The 26,318-nt window shown below is 38.7% G+C and overlaps 1 protein-coding gene across 1 annotated transcript in view; it reads right to left on the bottom strand.

Annotated features, from left to right (window-relative positions):
- The window catches only part of NELL2 (neural EGFL like 2), a 385,297-nt gene that overhangs the window by 103,389 nt on the left and 255,590 nt on the right, over window positions 1–26,318 (bottom strand). The window contains exon 14 of the mRNA XM_052639941.1: window positions 1,828–1,950. Coding sequence (XP_052495901.1) covers window positions 1,828–1,950 — 123 coding nt within the window. The remainder of the gene's footprint in view (window positions 1–1,827; window positions 1,951–26,318) is intronic.

The raw sequence follows: 26,318 nt of genomic DNA, 5'->3' as shown, positions 1-26,318 counted from the left end.
TGTAGTTTCTCAGAGAGGTAAACTGTAGAAATCTGAGATTCTGTGGCTGAGTTAAAAGAAGGGGCTCAAAGATACCCACTTGACTTCTTTGATTCTAGGTCCTAATCTGTCTTCATCCTAGGCAAAAACAATACCTAGTCACCAGGAATTTGCAAAGAGATTAGGAATTTAAGTCTCATAAAAAGAAAGGGTACATCATGTATATATCTTCATTGGAGCACTTTGCAAGATTTCAGCATATTGATGGAGGACAGGATGCAGATCCTATAGCTAAACTGCATCTCTTCCCAGCTTTTGACGTTCCCATCAGAGAGGCACACAGGACTGGAGAGTCTTCACTCAGGCAACCTATAGTCCTAATTTCCAGAAGAAATTTATAGATCCTGGAAAGTTCTCCTTATTTCAAAGAATTTTCTATCTGCATCTACTCAAGGCTTCAAGAATTCTTTATACTATAAACTTTATTCTTCATATGAATAAAGAGTGAGAGTCAAATACAACTAAGACTGAGAAGGTTGGGCTCCCAGATGATGAAATCTTAACTCTCAGCACACCCAGATGCTTTGGAAGTCCTAAGGGTTCAGGTACACTATGCTATGGATTTAGCTTTTCTCTTGGTCAGTCTAGATTCTGAGGAAATCTTTGTGGGATTTGGACCCCTAAATGAGTAGATCTTTACAATGCTCTAAATTATGGATTTCCATAACCTTTACAAACAGAATAATCTTCTGGCTCATCCATGTATGCATCCAGTGTATTATTGTAGAACAGGCCTTAGACTCATGCTCCAAGGCCACTGCATTAATAATCATTTATTGCTATTTCCTGCCTCCCATATACATGGCATCAAATAAAATTAATTTTAGTAATCTCCATGACAGTGTATTTGAGGAATGGGCAGTTTTTAAGCTTAAAATGCCTGAATTAGACAAATCATATGTTTTATATGACATAATAAGGAATATGGACTTTATCCTATGGAAGTCAGTATGAGTTTCCAAAACAATTGCCTCTATTTCCCTTGTGAACTAGGAGGTAAGCTCATCTGATGAAGGAAAAAGAGCATGGATGCAAGAGAGAATTAATGGATGGTGGTAGACTAGCTGAATAATCCACTGATGGAAATGAAAATCTGAGAATTATTGATTGGTATTGACAAACCAGGTAAAATCAGAGATGATAATACATACAAACCCAATATTCCCAGTTAAATAGTACCTAACAGCTCAAGAGAGAAAATAGAGAAGAAAATCAGTCAGACTGATCCCAAATAGATATTTTACAGTAAATCATGGTAGTAAAACAAATGTACTAGTACTGCTAGTACTAGTACTAGCTGAGAAAATATAACTGTAATGTTTGGACTCAAAAAGAAATATATGAACCTGGAAGGAGACTGGAAAACTTCATGAAAAGGAAAGGTCAAAGAGGTTAAAGACGAAAAACTATGAAAAGAAGAGAGGGGAAAACTGTAAGCAAAGGGACTTGGGGTTAGACAATAAAAAGTTAAAGTCTAGATTTCAAAGATAGAGCAGTTCTGTACAAAAGTTCCTAGGGTATATTTATGGCTACGGTCTGCTTGAGAGGAATAGAGGTGAAAAACCACTGTGGTTGAGGTCATGGAACATTAAATCAGAGTTGATGAACAGCTGGCCACTTAAACACTGATGTAATCCAAGAGGAAGAACATGAGCTACACTTTGAAGTTCTCAATGGCTGTAGGAAATACCCAGAAGGTAGGTAACAGTGATGAAAAAGGATGGAGGGAAGAAGAGATGGATTGCACCATCCCTAATGGAAGAGGTATCAGCATTTAAAATCTTTTACCTTTGCATGTAGTTCCATTCCCAGTATAGCCTGGCTTGCAGACGCAGTTGTGTCCTCCAACAGTATTGAAACATAAAGCATTTTCATCACAGTTGTGCTGATTTGTGACACACTCATCATGTTCTGAAATGAAGATACAATTTTGTTACTCAAAGATAGATTTTCAAAGACACTGTATTTTAAATTGTACCTTTATCTTTGTTATTGTATGGTATTTCTTTCCAACAAAAAAATGCACAAATTATCTATTAAAAAAGTTTGTATTTTGAAGTATATACATAGTGCATACATCCACAAACTTTGAACACAAAAAGATTTGGACAAAAAGCAAATGAATAGTAGGAAGGAATAGAGGAGCAGAGAGGGAAGGATAAGGATTAATTCTCAGAAGTAGATACCACAGCCAGCTGTTTAGTCTCAGTGGTTAATATTTGAGGAATTATCTCCTGATATAATCAGCCACTGAACTTTTTCCTGTAGTAAGGGAAGGATGATAGGAAAGGAGGTGTGACTGTATTGCTCCACGAATCCTGACCTGCAGGATAATGGAATTGAAGCCCTGGGAATCAGATGCAGTTAACACCCACATCCACACTTGCAAGTATAAAGATACACATGCAAACTGTTGGGGGAGTATTGGCATTTCTTCGTAAGTTGCCTCTTTCTGCAAAGGAGGTCATACTTTTCTTAAATAAGACAAACTTGCCTTTATAATACGTGTAAACACAAGCTTTTTGAGATACACAGTCAATATGATACCTTCTTCAACTGTGTGTAACCTGACACTTTCAAAAGCACCAAATCACTTGATACCTCCAGCTCTGCTATGAGAGAGGCAGAACCAATGTCATTATCACTAGTTTAAAGACAAGTCAATGGTGGCTCAGAGTGCTTCAAGGGCCTGCACAAATTCACAGTCATATCAGGATTCCAGCTCAGTGTTCAGCAAAAATGTAAATATGAAGAATAGTCAATATGAGAAAGAAAACAGATCTAACACTAGAATCAAGACAAGTAGGAACTGAAATAGAGATAAGGAAATGCATACGAGTTAGTTCAGTGATCTGAAATCCCTACAGCCTCATACTCACACTGATCACCCAGGCTCTTGCATAAATATTATTAAGGTCTAATATTAAATATATATTTTAATATAATTACATTAATTAAGCCATTAATTCACCATGATATGAATAATCAAAGCAAAAAGAAATATTTCTTTTTCATTTTAGAATTCTTGGTATTTCAAATAACATACATACTATTCTAAACAACATAACAGTAATATATCTAATTTTGAAAAAAACTTGCCTTTGACATATGTAGTTGAGATTAGACTAACATTTAACTACTAAAATCAGATGCAATTTTTTTTTTAAAAAGGTTAACATTTCAGGATTCTATGTCCTGTGTTAAACAAGCACAAAGTTGGATACCTTTAACTACAGCTCTATAATAACTTTATAAAGATTATTCCCAATAACTTTTCAGAGGACAGAGAGATTTCAGTCACTATGGTTTTAGAATTACAGTAATAGACACCTTATTCTACAAATTCCTGGCTGAATTTCCCCCATTTAAATAAAATTCCACTTTTATTATTTAGAATCAGAATATTTTAGAGATTTTAATAAATTTATGCATACTGATGGCAGCCTAGAACACAGCTGGATTACAAATGGGTGTCTTAACTGGGGCTACCCTTGGACACGATTAAATATTGGAGAGACCAGAACGGGCAGCCTACCTACCTGAGTTCAGCTGCCTAAAGCAAAATAAATCTGCACTGTGTAGTTTGCAGCTGCTGCCAATTTTCTTTCCAGTGCAATTCAAAGAGCTGCAGTTAATCTATAAATCTCTATATGGATAGCTACAGGCCCTTTAAAGACAGCTGCTGATTGATTTGATGCTGTTTTTATCCCTGCCTTGCTTGTCCTCTTAATTAGATGGTACCCACTGGGTAGAGGAAGGGCCTAACAAGATTTAGTTTAACATCTAGTATGGTAATGTTCAACAAATGTAAATAACTGCACTACCCGGGATCTGCTTTCCTCTGTTGTCCTTTACTCACAGCATCCATTGAAATGAAAAAGTGGGTCCTAAGCAATTCAAGGGTGAAGACAGTTTTCCAGTTTTCAAATGTACCAGCGCACACTGGTGCAAACATTGTTCTCTCAGCCTTCAATGTCTGCCCCATGGATTCTCCTGGAAAATTCTTACTACTTTTAAATTCAGTTCAGTCACTAAGTTGTGACTGACTCTTTGGGACCCTATGGACTGCAGCATGCCAGGCTTCCCTGTCCATCACCAACTAGCGGAGCCTACTCAAACTCATGTCCATTGAGTTGGTGATGCCATCCAACCATCTCATCCTCTATCATCTCCTTCTCCTCCTGCCTTCAATCTTTCCCAGCATCAGGATCTTTTCCAATGAGTCGGTTCTTTGCATCAGGTGGCCAAAGTATTGGAGTTTCAGCTTCAGCATCAGTCCTTCCAATGAATATTCAGGACTGATTTCCTTTTGGATTGATTGGTTGGATCTCCTTAACAGTCCAAGGGACTCTCAAGAGTCTTCTGCAACACCACAGTTTAAAAGCATCAATTCTTCAGTGTTCAGCTTTCTTTATGGTTCAACTCTCACATCCATACATGACTACTGGAAAAACCGTAGCTTTGACTAGACAGACCTTTGCTGACAAAGTAATGTCTCTGCTTTTTAATATGCATGTTGAGATTGGTCATAGCTTTTCTTCCAAGGAGCAAGTGTCTTTTAATTTCATGGCTGCAGTCACCATCTACAGTGATTTTGGAGCCCCCGACCCCCAAATAAAGTTTCCCACTGTTAAATTACATGTTTTTTGTGAAAATATCTTTCTCCTACCTCCTGCAGAGTTGGGGGCTTCTGTCTGCTTTCCCTAGCACAAGGGTCTCTTACTATATTTTATCATAAGTGTCTGCTTCTCCTTGGTCCCCTATTTTCAGGCACTACTTGGGACTATGAAGTTTAGGAGAAGAATTTTACATTTTTCTTTGTATTTCATTTCAGCATTTAAACATAGTGTTTTGAGTAAATGATTGAAAGAAGGAATGACTAGATCAGGAAAGCTAGGATAGCCTTCCTCTGCTGTTCTCATTCAAGTCAACCTAATCCATTCAACTATAGTGTGTGTGTGTGTGTGTGTGTGTGTGTGTGTGTGTGCTCAGTTGCTCAGTTGTATGTGACTCTGTGGCCCCAGGGGCTAAAGCCCACCAGGCTCCTCTGTCCATGGGATTCTCCAGGCAAGAATACTGGAATAGTTGGCCATTCCTTCTCCAGAGAATCTTTCCAACCCAGGGATCAAACCCCTATCTCTTATATCTCCTATGCTGGCAGGTGGATTCTTTACTGTGAGCCATCTGGGAAGCCCCATTCAACTAGAGACTAGATATCAAATGGAAAGCTACTGAAACTTAAGCTGTTTTTTTTGTTTGTTTTTTACTGATTTTTCTATCAAGGTGTTTTATTTGGTTTGGAATATTTCAAATGTTTATTAAGATAGCAAGACACACTTTGAAAACAAATATTTATTCCTTTTCATCATCACTTTAATTTTTTTCACACAACTTAAAGCTGGTCATACAATTATCAACTAAACTGTGATCTTAAGAAAAGTCTTTTAAAATGCCTTTCCTGAAATCTCACAGAAGAATTAACTTTAATTTGACAGCTCTTTACAAAAGAGAATGTGAATGAAGGAAGGAGCAAATATCCTATAAGGTTATCTCAACAAATAGTTAATGATTGCTGTGCCATATCCAGTTTTGGTCAAATGTCAATTTTTTTACCCTTTCCCTGACTTGCATATCCCTAAGGACTCAACCACCAATCCACCAGTCAGCTATCCATTTTTAAAACTTCCTCCAACATTTTAAACATACAATATAGATAAAATAAGGAGGGAAATATTTTGACAGAATTTAAATCAATATTATATACCAGTGTTAGAGAAGAGCATGTCAGGATGTAAGTGTGAATGAATTCCAAGTTTTATTTCACATATAGTGAAATGCAGACATTTCAAGTATGATGTTCAGAATATTCAGTCCATCAGATTCAATGCTATCTTCATATCCTCAGATAAAATGTCATTGTTCATGTGACATGACAGTTCAAACAATAGCTGGGATTGAAACCAAATGCACCCTTTTCTTTTTCTTTTCACTAAAAATATTAGCACATAATAATTGTAATCAAAATATAATCACTTTTGTATCTATGCATTTTAAACTTAGTAAAATGGAAAAAAGAAAGAAATATTGAAGGAAAACTCCATCCTTTAACATTTCTTAAAAAATAGTAATATGGATGTCAATTATTACAGTACATTCTATATAGAACAGATAATCTTATAGTGATAGCTGGCAAAGATTTCTCTTGAATGCCATAATTTGCTTTCTCTGCATCTTCACATACATGCGAAACTGATTTTACACCAGTGACAAAGGTCAGCACAGTAAAATTCATTTATGAAAATAAAGTAATAATATACACACCTGAATTTACCTAAATGTAGATGTTACATATAACAAAATTACTTTTGTTTCATTAACCTGTGTAAGTTAATGTATCTAAAATCATTTTAAGACCCAACACCCAACAGATCATCAGTCATAATAATATATAGTTGGATTCAAATTGAATCTTAAAATTGGTGATCATATTGAGTTGTTTCCAGAATGAATATACTATCTAGAGATGAGATGGCCATTCTAAAATTTACATCGCTTTTCTCAGTGTGATTTCAACACAAACATACAATACACATAGCACATGTTCTATTCAAGAAATTTGCTATGATACAAAATGCAAATACTACAGAAAATAGGAGTGAAAGTAATTTAAATATATCTACAATTCAATTAAATACAATTTTTCAATGTATATTTGTATTAGGATTTTCCTGGGATTAAAACTCTAACTATAAGTAGTAGTTACCCTCACAGAGCTTATAATTTAGTTGGGGAGATTAGACAAAAACATAAAAGCCATACATGGCTTCATTATGAGAAATGCTGAAGCAAGGAAGTAATCTCTGTTTAAAAATGTTGAGATCAATGGAGAAGGTCATTTCTAGTTGGGTAAGTGGGAATACTGGAGAAGGCTATGGCAATCCACTCCAGTACTCTTGCCTAGAAAATCTCATGGGAGGAAGAGCCTGGTAGGCTGCAGTCCTTGGGGTCGCTGAGTCGGACACGACTGAGCGACTTCACTTTCACTTTTCACTTTCATGCATTGGAGAAGGAAATGGCAACCCACTCCAGTGTTCTTGCCTGGAGAATCCCAGGGACGGGGGAGCCTGGTGGGCTGCCATCTAAGGGGTCGCACAGAGTCGGACAAGACTGAAGTGACTTAGCAGCAAGTGGGAATACAAGAATGACTTTATGCAGAAGGGAACATTTGACACAGATATTTTTATGTGTGTGAGGGAAAGATACAGATTCTAAATTAAAACAGCACTTATGTATTTGCTTCTTTTCTTTTTGGAATCTTGAGCCTCTTAAAAGGTTGAATGAACTTTAGCGCTTTGTAATAACTATACCTCTAATTCAGTGCTTACTACATACTACACACTTTGTAACAAAAACCACTTCATTTAATCCTCATATTCATGAGGAATTATTATTATTTTTCAGAAAGTTAAATTTGGCTTGTAGATGTTACCTATCTTGCCTGAGATCACATGGCTGATAACTGTTAGAGCTGTGAATCAGGACCTCTGACTCCAGAAAGTAGTCTACTGATTGCTATGCAATAGAGCCTCTTGACATTTAATGATAAGTCTTCCCTGATCTATTTTTTACTCTTGTGATCTTTGATGTAATTATCCAGGAATTTTGCATGTTTATACATTAGAGGTCTTCTAATGCTGGGAGGGATTGGGGGCAGGAGAAGAAGGGGATGACCAAGGATGAGATGGCTGGATGGCATCACTGACTCAATGGACGCAAGTCTGAGTGAACTCCGGGAGTTGGTGATGGACAGGGAGGCCTGGCATGCTGTGATTCATGGGGTCGCAAAGAGTCGGACACAACTGAGCTACTGAACTGAACTGAACTGAACTGAACTGAACTGAATGCTTAGTGATTAGGAAGCTGTCACTGCTGTTCAGTTGCCAAGTCGTGTCCAACTCTTTGTGATCCCCTGGACTGCAGGACGCTAGGTTTCCCTGAATTTCACTATCTTCCAGAGTTTGCTCAAACTCATGTCCATTGAGTCAGTGATGCTATCCTTATCTTCTCGTGTCTCCTTCTTCTCCTGCCTTCAGTCTTTCCCAGCATGAGGTCTTTTCCAATGAGTCTGCTCTACCAGGTGGCTAAAGTATTGGAGCTTCAACTTCAGCATCAGTCCTTCCAAAGAATATTCAGGGTTGATTTCCTTTAGGATTGAGTGGTATGATCCTCTTGCCATCCAAGGGACTCTCAAGAGTCTTCTCCAGCACCACAGTTCAAAAGCAACAATTCTTCAGCACTCAGGTTTCTTTATGGTCCAACTCTTACATCTGTATATGACTACAGAAAAAACCATAACTCTGATTATATGGACGTTTGTCAGCAAAGTGATGTCTCTGCTTTTTAATATGCTGTCTAGGTTTGTCATAGCTTTCTTTCCAAGGAGCAAGCGTCTTAATTTCATGGCTGCAGTCACTGTCCATGGTGATTTTGGAGCCCAAGAAAATAAAATCTCACATTATTTCCATTTTTTTCCCCATCTACTTGCCATGAAGTGATGGGATCAGATGCCATAATCATAGTTTTTTGAATGTTGAGTTTTAAGCCAGCTTTTTCACTCTCCTCTTTCATCCTCAACAAGAAGCTCTAGTTCCTCTTCACTTTCTGCCATTAGAGTGGTATCATCTGCACATCTGAGGTTGTTGATCTCTTTATTGTATTTTCTAGTACTTTGAACCCTATAGGAGCCTTATTCAAAATTATAGAACTCCATAGGACAAGCACTGAGGTAATTGCAGCTCATACTAAAATTCACATTTTCACTCAGTTGAGAGACATTTTCAAAAAAAAAAAAACAAAAAAAAAACAGGAAAACAGCAATATGGTCAAGTACAAATGTTTGAAAAGCAAAGTAACTGCCTCACAGAACTTGGACTCCAGCACTGCTTCCCTCAGATTAAGTCTTTGGAAGTTCAACCTTAATGCAGTTTGGCAAACAGATATCCCCAATGTCCAAGAGTCAGTTAGGCTTTGGTAATGTCATCCTTTGCTTCTGGGTAATTCTGGTTTATATCCCTGTAATACACCAGACCCTTTGTCTGACATCTTTACACAGTAAATTCCACTCTTCTGATAACAGAATGTAATATATCTTCATAGCTTTATAACTGGCCCAGTGCTCTCAGAGAATCTTTCTTTTCCTCTGATAGATTTCTCCAGTCACAAGAATTACATTACCTACGCTGCATCTTCTACTCTCTTGTCTAAATTCAGAAATGCCGGGAAAACAGCAGCTATCACAATATACAGGTGCAAATTCCACAAAGAAAACTGCTTCACTCTCTTTGAAGTGAGTGTCTTCTAGACTACAAGTTTAAAATGAGCATATTCTCTCTTTGAATGTGGCAAGATGTGGCTCTGAATCTAGTGACAACCAACCTCAGGCCCTAACTATGATTTGATTATTAGAAACCTGGGAAGAAGCTCCATCAGGCTTAAGACTGGATAAGTCTTGCAGCAAGGACGCCACAGAAATATAAATTTTTCTTGAGGAGCTCTTAATAACATCATCAAACTATATGGTTAGATTGGGGATTTATCTCAAAAACAAAGAACTGCTTGGTTATTGTCCTCTTACATTTCTGGAAACCATATTGCTTGCCTGAAGGTATCAAGGAAATTTGCAGAAGCTCCTCCATGAATTTCAATCATATGTGTCCCCACCAAAGTCAATGTGCTCTGAGCTGTAAAGAGCATCAGAACATGACAGCCCCTGGGTCTGCAGCTGAGATCTCTTATTTTTCTCTCAAAAGAATGGCAACAAAGATGAGTCCCCAGATAATACATGCCATCTCTGTTTCTCAAACAAAATAACTCTTTGGATTTGACCATAGCTCCTTGGCTTTCCTTTTGGCTCAGTGGTGAAGAATTCCCTGCAATGCAGGAGATGCAGGAGATACAAGTTCGATCCCTGGGTCAGGAAGATCCCCTGGATGAAGGCATGGCAACCCACTCCAGTATTCCTACTTGAAGAATCCCATGGACAGACAAGTCTAGTGGGCTACAGTCCATAGAGCTGCAAAGAGTTAAACTTGACTGAAGCAACTTAGCATGCACGCATAGCTCCTTAGTACATTCACAAGATAATTTATTCAATGGCAGATCTTTTCAAAGTGAGTACAAACTGAATATAAAGAACGTCTCTATTACAACTCAATAATTTTTAGATAATTCGGGGGCCTTTTGGAAAGAACTTGAAGCACTTCCTTCTCTCTTCTCCTTTCTTCCTCCCCTTCCACAAATATTTAGTGATCTAGTATGTGAAGACACAGTGCTCAATGACACCAGCAAGACAAATCTCTGAAATCAAAACATCTGTCCTAATGATTAAAGAAGATTATTTCCATTTATCAGTTTAAAATGTCCCCCATCAACTGTTCTGTAAGGGGACCCTAACTACATTTGAAGGACAAAGTAGAAATATGAGAAAATTATGTACTATTATAATAAGCAATAGCAGGGAGGCGACATGATACATATGCTTTCCAGACAGGCTTGGCTTGAGATGACGTTTTAGTCAAAGTTCTCAGTGGCCGTGAGAAAGTTAGCTGATCTTTCTAAGTTTAAAATGAGAAAATTAAGACCTACGATAGAGAACTATTGGGAAGGATAAACTTAAATGATGAAGGTAAACACGCTGGCAAATAATAGACACTCAATGGATATTAGTTACCCTCTCATCTCATTACCTAGTACAGCGGGAAAATTCATTTTGTCTTTATTAGCAAATGGACAGTTAAAGATAATGTCCTCTCTTTTTGATTTCAATTATTTGGAGAAAACCTAAATGTCTTACAGAGTTTGCTTTGTTCATAATCTTTTCTGAAATCAAATACATTCTGGACCTTCTTCTGTTTTCTAAAATGCCACTGAAACAACTTTCAGTGGTTACATTAATGGAAAATGCCTCTACCAAACCTACCCAGAGCTATTCATTTTGTTTCTTATAGTTACCTTACATATTCACTTTTATTAGAGAGTAACGTCTACTTATTACCAGAGTAACGTCTACTTATTACAAGGTCATTTTAACAGAAATCTACTTTTACTTTTAACACTATTCAAGTAGCTACAAGAAAGTATACTTTCAGCCTGCTCAATGCCTACAGCTGCAGCAAACCCACTAAAACTCATTTTTACACACAGGCATTTGTTGTTCAGTACTCAAGGTTCCTGTTCACTGAACACACCAATTCAATACTGCCTTCTTGTTATTCTTCAGTTTGTTTGGCAGCTAGGAATTTGTTAGATTTCCTTCCTTTGACATGCTTGGTTTATTTTCTTCTAGTCTTTTCACTGTATGTTCAGACTTCTTGCCTAATCCTACTTTGATCAAGAATCTTAACAACCAAAGCACAAATTTCCTCTTTACCCTTACAGTAATTTCACAAAGAAATTAAAATTCAATTTTTATGGCAAAATCTTACTTTGCCCTATTTTGTGTCTCATGAAGTAAGCTTTGTCCGAACCCAGTGTAGGGCAACAAAACACTTTTAAGCATCAACCAGGTGACTTTCATTTGTTCTTTCAACACACATTTATGAAGCTTCTGCTATGTGAGGCTAATGCTCCAGAAGAGCCAAAGATGCATCAAACTGGGATTTGTGACCTCAAGAAACTTTTGAATTATTACAGGATTGATGATGTGAAGAGATAATAACTATGATATACTGCAGCTATCGGTTACTGCTGTAAGGGAGAACTAATAGTAACAATGACAATAGTTAATTTCTAAGTGCTTACTACATACTCTAAAGCATTGCATTAAGTGTTTTATATGCATTATCCCCTTCAGTCTTCACAAAAGTCTTTTCAGATTGGTCCTATTATTATTCCTATTTTACAAATAGGAATTAGAGCTTTCTCAGAGCAAGGACATTTCCTTGCCAATGTCATATAGCTGGGAGGTGATAAGACCACGATTTGCCTTCAGTGTTTTTTAAAAAACGACAACCTATAAACAGAGATCTCAAAAGGTTTAAAGAGGAAGAGATGAGGAACAACTGAGAAGTATTCCCGTAAGTCTGGGAAAATGTCATGTAGCAAACAGGCCAAACGAGTGAGTCTTGAAGGACAGAAAGAGTTTTAACAGGAAAAGAATAAACATGGAAAGGAACCTTCCACATGGACAGAGCGTGGGTGCAAAAGACACAAGGTGAGGTGCAGTAGGGCTGGAAGAGACAGCTGCTATAGCTGGTGGCTGACAGGGACGAGTAAGGAACAACGTGAGCAGGGTCAGGAAAACAGCATGATTGCATCAGGTGGACAACAAAGAGCCACTTCCCCTGTGCAATACAAAGTGGGGCCACAGAATTAGAGTTGATTTTAGGGAAACTAATAGCAGTATGCAGCTGAGGAGAGAATAACTTTCCTTGACACAGGGAGGAGTCCTATGTTAGCTAGCCAGCCTCCCCCTCTCTCCTTAATCCCTCTTATTCTTCTCCTTTTAAACTGGTGTTAGATTGTTACTGAGAGTTGAAAAAAAACGTGTCCTGCAACACTGAGAGTTGAAACAAAGGGATACAGAAGAGGACGAGGAGGAGGGGTAGTGGAAGTGGAAGAAAGCAAACAGACAGAAGCTGAGTGCTTACTACCTGCCAAGCACCACCTTGGGCGATGCACAGGTACAGCATGAGGAAGTACTGCCAGGACACAGAAAGAAGAGCTGGAAAGTCAAGCCCCCAGATCACAAGATTCAAGTCCCTTTAAGGCAGCAGTTGTGTCATTCATTTTATGTGTCCCAGTTCCTATACTCTTGTGGAATGAAGCTGTGTTGAAAGAGGGCCTACCATAAAACGAACACAGTGATGCAGGGAGAGGGGCAGGCTTAGAGACAGAACTAATGTGCCCCACGGTGAATCCATTTTTGAGCCATGAGGAATAAAGGCATTAAAAATAGCTTAGGTTTCAAATCTGGATGACCAGGAAGATGGTGGTGAGATGAATAGAACTGAGAAAGCATCTTAATTTTAGGGATTTTGTTATTTTTGTTCTCATTTTAGTTTGGTTTGATTTGGTTTTTGTGGAAAAGAAGAAAATAGAATTAAGAAGTCAAATATAAAAGCACAGATCATATTAGAAGTTCGAATTTACTCTATTGATGGTGACAAGAAACCAAGAAACATTCCTCAACCAAAATCTGCCTCATAGATAACCCCTAGATGCTACAGCCTTGGGTCTAATCCATCAATTGCCCCAACATCTGACACAATGACTGGCACATCACTGATCTCCAGTGAGTATTTGTTAAAGAGTTCATCAATCACTATAAAGTATGTCTCTAACACGCAAAACATTCAGTGGCCTGCTAATGCAAAATAGTCAAGGTATGTATTCTGCAGTGACAATTCTGCCCCTGTCCTGCTTTCTTTTCCATTCCCCTCAATAGCCATGCTGTTTTCTCTTAAAACACCTGCCCCATTCTCATTCCGTTACTCCTGGCACATAACCTTCCCAACAACTTCACAGAAAACATCCAGGTCATCAGGAAAGAACATCCTCAGATTTCCCACCCACAGGTGAATCTATAGCTAAATGTATCCCCTAGGTCTTTCTTCCTCTCAAACTGGGAATCTAGCAGTCACCATAGACGTCTCTGGGGCTTCCAGGTGGTGCTAGTGGTAAAGAATCCACCTGTCAAAGCAGGTAGACTTATGAGACACAGGTTTGATCCCTAGGTTGGGAAGATTCCCTGGAGGAGGGCATGGCGACCCACTCCAGTGTTTTTGCCTGGAGAAACAGAGGAGCCTGGCAGACTGCAGTCCATAGGGTTACACATGTAGCACACACCCATAGACCTCTCTGCCCTTCATCCCAACCACCACATCCAAGGGCCAATTCATCCAGATTCTACTTCCTTGGCATTTTCAACCTTATCCCTAGCCATCAAGACACCACTTACTCATCAAGACTTTCATTATGACACTTTGCTGTCACCAAGTTGCATCATTTACAACTCCCCCATGGCACCCATTTATTAAAGATGACATCAATTGAGATTCTACTAATGGCCAGAGATCATACCAGCCAATCATCCGGGTTCTTTGTCTCAAAGGCTCTTCCCCACTTTCTTTGTCTAACTCTCCTACTCACCTCCCACTCAGATCAAACAAAACTTCCTTCTTCAGAAAACCTTTCTTAAAACTTCCTCAGTCTAATTTAGTTGAGCCCCTTAGGACATGCTTAATTACATCACAGCATTTAAAAGCCACAGTAGCAGTATTAAGAGTAAGGACTTTGAAGTCAGGTTGCCTCAGTTCAGATCCTGGCTCTGCTTTTTACCAGTTGTCAGATCTTACATAAATTATTTAATCTCTTTACATCACAGTTTCCTCCTCTGTTAAATGGACCTAACAAGAGTACAAGTAAAATCTCCAACAGGATCTGGGGTGTGTTTGTTGTTTAGTCATGTCTGACTCTTTGTGACCCTATAGCCCTCCGGTCTCCAGCAGGATCTGGGGTATCTCCAGCAGGATCTGGATTAGTACTCAGTATTCAAATTTTTCTGTAGTAAAAGTATGACTATTCATATCAAATTGTATAAAGATGAGAAAATAACAGGCATGAGATCAATTCTGCTGCTAAATGAATTAAAAAATAAAAACAATCATTGTTCAGAGCTCTGTGTGACATTCTGGAGTTCAGAACTGTAGGTAGGGGGTTGTGGATCAGTATGTTCTTCAGAGTTAACTGAGGTAATGAATGAAACAATCCAGTGCAGGAAAATGTTTCATAAATTAGCATGAGCTTAGCCCTTATCACACTGTCAGGGATTTTTCTTTGATAATTCTTTTACCTACCCCCCATGAATCAGTATACTCCCTGAGACAGCAAATTTTTTATCACAGATCTTTGAATCCTCTGTTCTTGCCATAACATCTGACATATTTTAGGTGCCTGGTAAAAATGGATTCAAATATTGAAGTAAATATTTGGCTTCAATCTATACAAAATCAATCTTTTCAATTTCTCAGAGTATTTCACATTGGGTACTTTACATTTTACATTTTACTCATTCCAAATCCATGTAACATGCTTGGGATTTATCATTTAGAGCAGTACCTATGTATTGCTTAAGAGATCATGATGCTTAATTTCACCAAGGCAAAGGTTCAAGCTTGATGCTCCTACATTTTAATATCAGTGCTGCCTCTAAATTAGGAAAGAGGCATTTCCACCCCCCCCCACCCCCCCGCCCTGTTAAGATTTATTTGAAGGAAAAAGATGTTCACTAAGCTAGGGAAAACTTCTAATGGAGAAAAAGATCATCTCCACCTAACACCATGTGATCTATTCTTCCACTTAAAGTTCTAAGGCCTGCTCTGCTTTAATGCCTACAAAAATTAGTAAGAATAGAGAGTATATTCAACCAACTGAATCAGAAAAAGTATCTCAAAAAATGCAACATAAAAGGGGACTTTTGAAACACAAAATTATCTATGAGAAAAAACAACCAACTGAAACAACCTAGACAAACCTTCCCAATGTTTTTCAAAATGATTTCAGATTCCCATACTTGGATCAGACATAATATTCTGACCTTTTATCGTTCAAAGTACAGAAAGTAAAATGATCCTCAAATATTAAAGGGTTGGGACTATGGGACAAAGGAAATCATTGACCTTTTCACTTGTAAGCTTATTTTTCAAAATGAGCTTCATTACAAAATTCATCTCTCTTAGAGAAAGTTACTTGAGTCTTTACTAGAGCAAAATACAAGATATGAGTCTTTTAGATTCCAAAGGATTTTACATATATATATATTTCTTCAGTATACTTGATTAAACATAAGATATATATATATAAGCATTTTTGATGTAATTTTATCTCACACTTCTCTATATACTCTGTACTTCATAGTATATAGCTACCTCTGACATGTGGGAGCTAATATATTTTGATATTTTTTTAGTATTTATAATTGCAATAATGTTTATTGATATTACAAATAAGTTCTAATATGCTTCAGTTCAGTTCAGTTCAGTTGCTCAGTCGTGTCCAACTCTTTGCAACCCCATGAATCGCAGCACTCCAGGCCTCCCTGTCCATCACCATCTCCCGGAGTTCACTCAAACTCATATCCATCGAGTCGGTGATGCCATGCAGCCATCTCATCCTCTGTCATCCCCTTCTCCTCCTGCCCCCAATCCCTCCCAGCATCAGAGTCTTTTACAATGAGTCAACTCTTCGCATGAGGTGGCCGAAGTACTGGAGTTTCAGCTTTAGCATCAGTCCTTCCAATGAATTCCCAGGACTGATCTCCTTTCGGATGGACTGGTTGGATCTCCTTGCAGTCCAAGGGACTCTCAAGAATCTTCTCCAACACTACAGTTCAAAAGCATCAATTCTTCTGCACTCAGCCCTCTTCACAGCCCAACCCTCACATCCCTACATGACCCCTGGAAAAACCATAGCCTTGACTAGACGGACCTTTGTTGGCAAAGTAATGTCTCTGCTTTTGAATATGCTGTCTAGGTTGGTCATAACTTTCCTTCCAAGGAGTAAGCGTCTTTTAATTTCATGGCTGCAGTCACCATCTGCAGTGATTTTGGAGCCCCCAAAAATAAAATCTGACACTGTTTCCCCATCTCATCTAATATGCTTAAGTAAGAGTTGTAATTGCTATAAGATGATTAAGGCGGAATACCTGTTTCCAAAATATTTCTTGCTGTGGTTTGCTCATAAGACAATACACATAAGCATATTTCTTTATATGTGTGAATATATTTTGTATGAGTGTTTGTATATATATTTGTATGTCTGAATGCATATAATTTGTATGTACTAGGTATAGAGAGAAGACAGAGAGGAAGCTGTCAACTAATTTATACCCATTTTTTTTTTTAGTTCTTAAGAGGCAGGAATCACTTCAGCAGTATAGCAAGATCATTTTTCTGTCATTTAGAAACCATTTTTTAAATCCCAAAAGGATTTTGTCTCCTGATAATATGGTTAGAGTGCCTCTTATTTTTATATTATATTCTTTTCAAGAATTTGAAATGGCTTTCATTCAAAACCTCATTCTGAATCACTCACTTTTACTTGAGTTTCCTTCAAATGTAGCAATTCTTCTCTCACTGTTTCTCACAGGGGGGAGCTCTTGCTCCCAAGAATCTCTGAAACTGTACTGAACTCTGAAACTGGAGTTGGAGAAAGATTTTAACCTGCTATTCCATCACTCATATTCCCCAAATAGCCTATTCAGGTCAGGAAGCAACTGTTAGAATTGGACATGGAACAACAGACTTGGTTCCAAATAGAAAAAAGAGTACGTTAAGGCTGTATATTGTCACCCTGCTTATTTAACTTATATGCAGAGTACATCATGAGAAACTCTGGGCTGGAAGAAGCACAAGCTGGAATCAAGATTTCTGGGAGAAATATCAATAACCTCAGATATCAAATGACACCACCCTTATGGCAGAAAGCGAAGAAAAACTAAAGAGCCTCTTGATGAAAGTGAAAGAAGAGAGTGAAAAAGTGGGGTTAAAACTCAACATTCAGAAAACTAAGATCATGACATCTGGTCCCATCACTCCATGGCAAATAGATGGGGAAACAGCTCAACATTCAAAAAACTAAGATCATGGCATCTGATCCCAACACTTCATGGCAAATAGATGGGGAAACAAAGGAAACAGTGGCTGACTTTATTGGGGCTCCAAAATCACTGCAGACGGTGACTGCAGCCATGAAATTAAAAGACGTTTACTCCTTGGAAGGAAAGTTATGACCAACCTAGACAGCATATTCAAAAGCAGAGACATTACTTTGCCAACAAAGGTCCATCTAGTCAAGGCTATGGTTTTTCCAGAGGTCATGTATGGATGTGAGAGTTGGACTATAAAGAAAGCTGAGCCCCAAAGAATTGATGCTTTTGAACTGTGGTGTTGGAGAAGACTCTTGAGAGTCCCTTGGACTATAAGGAGATCCAATCAGTCCATTCTCAAGGAGATCAGTCCTGGGTTTTCATTAAAGGACTGCTGTTGACGCTGAAACTCCAATACTTTGGCCACCTGATGTGAAGAACTGATTCAATTAAAAAGACCCTGAAGCTGGGAAAGATTGAGGGCAGGAGGAGAAGTGGACAGTGGAGGATACGATGGTTGGATGGCATCACTGACTCAACAGACATGAGTTTGGGTAAACTCCAGGAGTTGGTGAGGGACAGGGAGACCTGGCATGCTGTGGTTCATGGGGTCACAAAGAGATGGACATGACTGAGTGACTGAACTGAACAGTGCAAACAGTGAGAAACTTTATTTTCTTGGGCTACAAAATCACTGCAGATGGTGATTGCAGCCATGAAATTAAAAGACACTTTCTCCTTGGAAGACAAGTTATGACCAACTTAGATAGCATGTTCAAAAGCAGAGACATTACTTTGACAACAAAGTTGTGTCTAGTCAAGGCTATAGTTGTTCCAGTAGTCATGTATGGATGTGAGAGTTGAACTGTAAAGAAACCTGAGTGCCAAAGAATTGGTGCTTTTGAACTGTGGTGTTGGAGAAGACTCTTGAGAGTCCCTTGGACTGCAAGGATATCCAAACAGTCCATCCTAAAGGACATAGGTTCTGAATATTCATTGGAAGGACTGATGCTGAAGCTGAAACTCCAATACTTTGGCCACCTGATGCGAAGAACTGACTCATTGGAAAAGACCCTGATGCTGGGAAAGATTGAAGGTAGGAGGAGAAGGGGATGATAGAGGATGAGATGGTTGGATGGCATCACCGACTCAATGGACATGAGTTTGAGTACACTCCAGGTTTGGCAATGGACATGGAGGCCTGGTGTGCTGCAGTCCATGGGGTCGCAAAGAGTCGGGACACAACTGAGTGATTGAACTGAACCGAATAGTATATGGCCCTCTTCAACAAGCTCTTCCCTTTGCCTTTCACCCTTCATGGATCCTCAGTCCTTTTGGCTTCCAGGATCCCAATCAGATTCTTTGAATCTGATTTGAATTGTTTGAATGTGAATAGAAATCAGATCTCAAAAGCAGATGAACAGCTGAATAACTAGTGCGACTGTATCCTGATCCTAACTTTCTTTTCCTTCCCTTCTGGTTTCACTATCTGCCTTCTTACCTCTTGGCTTCTTGCCCTTTTCCTCACTGTGAGCTTTATTTCCATTCTTCCCTCTCCAATTTAATCATCCTGTATTCTTTCATTCTTCTGCAGTATCAATTAATTTTTTTTAATGGGTAACTTATAGCAATCTTCTCCCTGACTGCAAGTGTGTTTTAATTACAATCAACAATGTCCTGCTCTGGGGAAACCATGTGCTCTTTGTATTTGCAGGTTTTACTCTCCTCCTCTAATTACACTGAGGGCCCCCTCATCACAGCCTGTCCTCCCCTCCTTTTCTGTGGGCTCAGATCTAATACAACTGGCAAGTAAGTATATTTAAAACCTCACTCTTTTAGGGCTACTTGAACATATTCCATGTATCTTCAATTGAATGACAAGATCTATTTGCTCATTCAAATTGTCCCTTTAAGACAGACAAATTGAGACAAAAGGAGGAAGGCCAGAAGGCAAAATGGGAAATACTTGCAAGTTACCCAAGAACAGCTGGCTCAAGTAGCCTCCTGGGCCATGATAGCAGATTGACCAAGTGGACTGTGACTTAATTTTCCACTGGCCAGTTCTGCTTCCATCTTCTAATCTGTCCTCTGCATTATCCAGTCTCAACCAAGACAAAATGATAAACTGAATGTTATGGACTGGAAACCTGGATCTTCCCAATACTCATTTGTTGAAGTCTAAACCCCAAAGTGATGGTATTTGGAAGTAGAGCTTTAGGGGGTGATTAGATCATGAGGATGGAGCCCTAATGAATAGGATGAGTGCCCTTATAAGAGAGACCCCAGAAAACTCTCATGCCCTTTCTGCCATCTGAGGACACAAGGAGAAGACTGTCATTTATAAATCAGGAAGCAGGCTGATGGCAAACAATGAACCTGCCAGTACCCTGATCTTGAGCTTCCTAGTGTCCAGAACTGTAAATAAATGCTTGTTGTTTAAGCCACCCAGTCTGTAGTGTTTTTGTTATAACAGCTTGAAGGGACTAAGCCACTAAATCAAAATTATTATTTTTAAAAGTCCCAGAGCTAGGAAAAAATAAAATGATGGTATCATGTTTGGAAACCTATGAGAAATAGAATTCTCTAGAAGAGGAGACAGAAATCCTTAGCTATACATATTTGTGAGTAACTAAATGTTAGGAAATGTATAATATGATGTTAATTACAGGTTTATTTTGGGAACAGGAAGGTAGATGTGCAGAGATTGATTTGTTCTTATTCTTTAAATTTCCATTTCCTTCGCCACTAACTCATCACTTTCATGGCTCAGCATCTTTACCTAACCTGTTTCCTTAGCTTGCTGCACTTTCTTGTATTATAAGATTGAACTGCAGTTGTCTATGTACAGATCAATTTTCACTTCTAGGTTAAGATCTCCTTAGTGACAAGGAAGATGTGTTCTGTTTTTATACACAACTGACAAAACAGATAGTTTGGAAGGGGAGTTAGTCCTGCCATAATGGGCATTAATCAATTTTCCAGCCATTGCTGAACATTTAAGTAATGACAGAATGCAGGTGTGAATGTAAACACAGCTTTAAAAGAGATTCTTAGCTCCCTGCTGCTGCTGCTGCTGCTAAGTTGCTTCAGTCGTGTCCAACTCTGTGCGACCCCATAGATGGCAGCCCACCAGGCTCCCCTGTCCCTGGGATTCTCCAGGCAAGAACACTGGAGTGGGTTGCCATTTCCTTCTCTATTGCATGAAAGTGAAAAGTGAAAGTGAAGTCACTCAGTCGTGTCTGACTCTTAGCGACCCCATGGACTGCGGCCTACCAGGTTCCTCCATTCATGGGATTTTCCAGGCAAGAGCACTGGAGTGGGATGCCATTGCCTTCTTCATCTTAGCTCCCTAGTCAAGCATATTATCACCAGCAAACTTTCTGTAGGTACCCCTGGTAAATTCTGAGTGCTTGGTGGAATATTTGACTAGAACTTAATGCTCTATCTATGTTTGTTGATCGAATGTTTTCATGCATTAAAAAAAATCAGTTTGGCATGATACATCAACAGAAGAAAAAAATCCATTTAGGATGTTTTAAGAAACTTCCCAGCCTTTATGCTGAATACGTGCAGGATTTTCCTCATGTCTGATTAGAAATATGCACCTTAACTCTCCCAATTCAACTATTCTAGAGAAAGGTACCTGGAAAAGTGTTCATTATTCTTTGTTTAATCAAATCTTATAATACACTATCAAGATCCCCAAATCTTTCCTGAATTAGGCTGAAAACTAAACATGCCAGCATAAATGAAGTTAGCATTTTTCTTCTTTTGTGATTATTCCTGCCAGTTCTACATTATCTAAGGTAAAATGAAACTCAAAGGTACACTTAAAAAATTGAAAGATATTAAAAGAGTCCTGTGATCATGAGTCTTCTCTGATATCTCTACAAAAATTTATCCCCATAAATCTGAAATCACGTTATTTTTTAAAGTGATGATTTACATATCAGTGGGGCCTCCCAGGTGGCACTAGTAGTAGAGAACGTGCCTGCCAATGCAGGGGACATAAAAGACATGAGTTTGATTCCAGGATCAAGAAGATCCCTTGGAGGAGGGCGTGGCAACCCACTCCAGTATTCTTGCTTGAAGAATCCCATGCACAGAGGAGCCTGGTGGGCTACGGTCGATAGGGTTGCAAAGAGCTGGACACAACTGAAGCGACAACATGCACACGTATTTCAGTATATTTGAGCGTATGCTGTTAAAATGCAGATATTTCCACCAGAAGCCTTACTTTATAAGGCAGGCAGAAAAATTTTTTCAAAACTTATGATGTCCACAACATCCTTCTGCTCTTAAGCTTTCCCTGGATTCACTTTGACTTTATTCATTTCGAATAAAATCCAAAGTCTTTGCCATAGCCACAGCATACCCCAGTGAAGTCATTTTCCTCCTCCCTGCCACACTGGCTTCTCTCTGCTCCTTGAACACAAAAAACATCTTGCTGTTTCTTCCTCTTGAGTTGCTCTTAACCCACAGTGTATCAGGGCTTAGTCACTGAATTCAGGCCTCTAACTCAGAGGGTGGCTCCTCAGAGAGGCTCTGTCTCACACCTTTGTTTACATGGATTCCTTCTTCATAATACCTGCTTTTATCTGATGTTAAACTATCTGAAATTATTTGTTTATGTGTTTATTGTCTGTCTTCCTCATTCCTCATTAGAATACAAGTTTCATAAGGGCAGCAACCCTAATATATTCACTGGTATATCTACAACAACTGAAAGATAATTCATTCTCAGTAGAAATACAGGGTTTTAAGAGGGAAATTGGACCTTCAAGAGTGTATCCTTCACCAAAATTTTTATTGAGCACACGAAGAAACTGAGGCTCAGGAGGATTAAATGGCTTATCGAAGGTCACAGTTAATAAGCAGCAGAATTAAGTCTGAGTTATATTTATTTCCAGTCCAACAGCCTTTGACTATAAGAAACAAAAATGAAGAAGAGGAATGCCTAGATCGACTTTCAACTTTACAGAGATTTATAATTTTTGTTTTCTAGAACAGTCTCTCTATAAAAACTGTAATAGATTTTAATCTCGCTTTATTTTTGTTTTCATTCTCCAAGTGTGAGTCCTAGTGTGATTTTGCAAATCCCAGAACGTGAAAGCTAACAGGGTGTGACAGCTGGTATGTCCCCTGCTCGTCACATTCAGTGGTCTGTAACAGGGTAAATGACACAATTACCTGCTGTAATTACTGCTGCTGACAATACAGTCTCCCCGGTGAATGCTTTATGAAATTCAGAACTGCTTTCCCCGTCAATTCAATAAAAACCTTTGCCTACAGATTTTGGGCAGTATTTTGTTAAATAAGTGTTTAAAAATTAAAACCTAAATCTAAATGGATGTTTATTACTTCATAATTCCAATATTGTGTATTCATTTTGCTTTAATCTAATCTTTGCACTTAAATGCAAATCTTTGTAACAAAGTTTTGCTTTAAATCAAGACTGTGTTCTCAAAGGTTAAAAAGATACATAGAACACTTCACAAAAAAGCAGATGTATGAAAAAAGTCAGGAGAACTGAATTTTAAAAAATCCACCAAAATCCTGATCTAGAGAAGTCTGATGTACACCAAATGTGTTACTTCTTTCATTTCAGCTATAAAGACACTTGAGAATACATACAGAAACAAACAACTGTAAAGGCTGACTGCTCTGAGTTTGACTGCCAGCCAAAATCCTTCACAAATTACAGGCAGGCTGTCAGAATAAAAAATAAAAATGCACAGATACATACTTACCTGCAGATACAACTTGTTTTCCTTCACCTTTTTAAAAAAAGTACTATTGCCAAATTCCTATTCTATGACTGTGATTAACAGATTGAATAGCTTAACAGACAGTATTAAAAACCAGCCCACTTAGGAGAAAGTTGTACAAACTCTTTTTGCAAATACATTCAGGGAATACACTTTTTCTCCCTCTGGGTAACACCAATATGGTAACAGAAGTATATGAGTAAACAGATGACTTTGATTTTGCCAATAAGTGATTCCTGCTTTAATGATGCAATATATTCCTGGAAACCATACCAGAAGACCAATTATCATTAAGTGGAACTAATTGTGTCCTTATCGGGTTCACATGTTCCAACATAGTTTGGCATCATCAGCAGAAACTGATGAATAAATGGGTGAGGAGGTCAAGAGTAAAGGACTTACAGTTGATAATCAGCATTGAATGCACCCAGCAGTGAAACACAATGATGAGAAAACAGGACTGATATGGAATTCAAGTACACAGTGATTATTCCACAGTGACACAAAAGAATTGGACCCATTTTAACTTTTAAATTTGATATCTTTTGCTTTTTTCGTAACAAAATGAGGATAAATAAGTGCTGCTGCTGCTGCTGCTGCTGCTGCTGCTAAGTCGCGTCAGTCGTGTCCGACTCTGTGCGACCAAGTAAGTGCTATCCAAACATAAAGACGGAAATGCTATATGAATGTCAAGAAGGAAGAGTTAATATAAGGATACAAATTTCCACATACACCTTGTATCTCAATGCACTAAGAGCAGAAAAACTGTACATTTCAAGATAACAACACATAGACTTTCCTGGTGGCTCAGATGGTAGGTAAAGAATCTGCCTGCAATGCAGGAGACCCGGGTTTGATCCTTGGGTCAGAAAGATCCCCTGGAGAAGGGAATTCTTCTTAGAAGGCTACCCACTCTAGTATTCTTGCTTGGAGAATCCCATGGACAGAGGAGCCTGGTGGGCTACAGTCCATGGAGTTGTAAAGAATCAGGCACAACTGAGCGACTATCATCTATGACAATGCTAGCTAATCATACAGTGGTATTATAATATCGTTTTTGAAAGTGGAAGCAATGGTAAATCAGTAAACCCTCTCTTAGTTTTTCAGACTTTGCAGATTTACAGTGATTGCTGAAGAATTGTAGCACACCCACCACTTTATATGACTTCATACGTAGAAACCACTTAGTAACTTGCAATGTGACACAATCCGGGTCAAAATGTAGTACTCATGCAGCTGAGATGGAGATGATTAAACCTGTTCCTTCAGTCTCCAGGCCCACTGGGTTCTGTTTAACTCGCCAGCCTCGAGACCTGCCCTCTGTTATCGGTCAGCACTTTGTTTCGGGCTATTTGGACCTGAGTTTTCCATCTGCAGTGTTTTCCCCCAGGCTCTTCCTCTCTCACGACCCTGCTTGAACGCACAGTCTGCGTAGGTCCCCAGTGCTGGTCTCCGCAGCATTTGGACATACCAAATATTTGATACTATTCATCCACTTGCTCGTTTACTAGTCTCCTATCCCTAAAGACGACGAAGTCAATGAGCACCAGAATTGCGTGATTAGCATTGCTCCCACACAGAGGAGACTCTCAAAGATGATGGATCCTTGTGTCCTTCAGATTAAAGGACTTCTTTCCTTCTGTAAGCCTTTTATCACACTTCATAACTTTAAATTTGAAAACTAGTAGATACGCATTGAGGGATGAGACTAACAGCTTCTCTATTCAATGCAGAATAATTGTATAATATCAGGTTTTTATTTGAATGCAGTCACATTTCAAGAGATATGATATATAAAGTGTATCTGAATTTGGGTAAAAAGGAATCCAATAATATAATTTCATTCTACTTCTTAATGCTACTTCTGAATGACAACTATTTCTATACAAATGGCCTAAACAGCCACTTTCAAATTGAAACATGAAAGGGTATAATTTCAGTTCCAGCATGTTAAGAGTCCACTACAAAAGAAAAATATTGAGTTAGCAAAGTTAAATGCATCTGCAAAAAAAGTCGCTTGAAAACCACCTCAGGAGAATATTTTTAAGTTTATTGAAAATATTTTTCCTATTTATATGATTATCTAGTCAATAGAAGTATTTACAACCAGGTTCAGTTTCAGAGAATTAAAACATGAAGTCCCACTAATGAAATTTTGTTCTTAGCAATAGAACACAGGGTTGTATTGACTCTGTAGTAATGAACTAGAGGCAAAAGCATCTCAAAGATGTCAGAGGCAAGTTGATTTGGAAATGCGCAGAATGTCACTTTCATCAGTTTAGTTCAGTCACTCAGTTGCGTCTGACTCTTAGCGACCCAATGTGACTGCAGCACGCCAGGCCTCCCAGTCCATCACCAAGTCCCACAGTTTACTTAAACTCCTGTCCTTCAAGTCGGTGATACCATCCAACCATCTCATCCTCTGTCGTCCCCTTCTCCTGCCTTCAATCTTTCCCAGCATCAGGGTCTTTTCAAATGAGTCAGTTCTTCTCATCAGGTGGCCAAAGTACTGGGGTTTCAGCTTCAGAATCAGTCCTTCCAATGAATATTCAGGACTGATTTCCTTTTGGATTGACTGGTTGGATCTCCTTGTAGTCCAAGGGACTCTCAAGAGTTCTCCAATACCACAGTTCAAAAGCATCAATTCTTCAGTGCTCAGCTTTCTTTCTCAGTTGGTTTTCAAGCCCAACTCTCACATCCATACATGATTACTGGAAAAACCACAGCGTTGACTAGACAGATCTTTCTTGGCAAAGTAATGTCTCTGCTTTTTAATATGCAGTCTAAGTACGTTGTAACTTTTGTCCTGAGGAGCAAGCATCTTTTAATTTTGTGGCTGACGTCACCATCTGCAGTGGTTTCGGAGC

Source organism: Budorcas taxicolor, chromosome 5 (assembly GCF_023091745.1).
Source record: "Budorcas taxicolor isolate Tak-1 chromosome 5, Takin1.1, whole genome shotgun sequence".
Taxonomy (NCBI): domain Eukaryota; kingdom Metazoa; phylum Chordata; class Mammalia; order Artiodactyla; family Bovidae; genus Budorcas; species Budorcas taxicolor.
The sequence above is the reverse complement of the archived record's forward strand: the minus strand, read 5'-3'. Positions and strand labels throughout refer to the sequence as shown.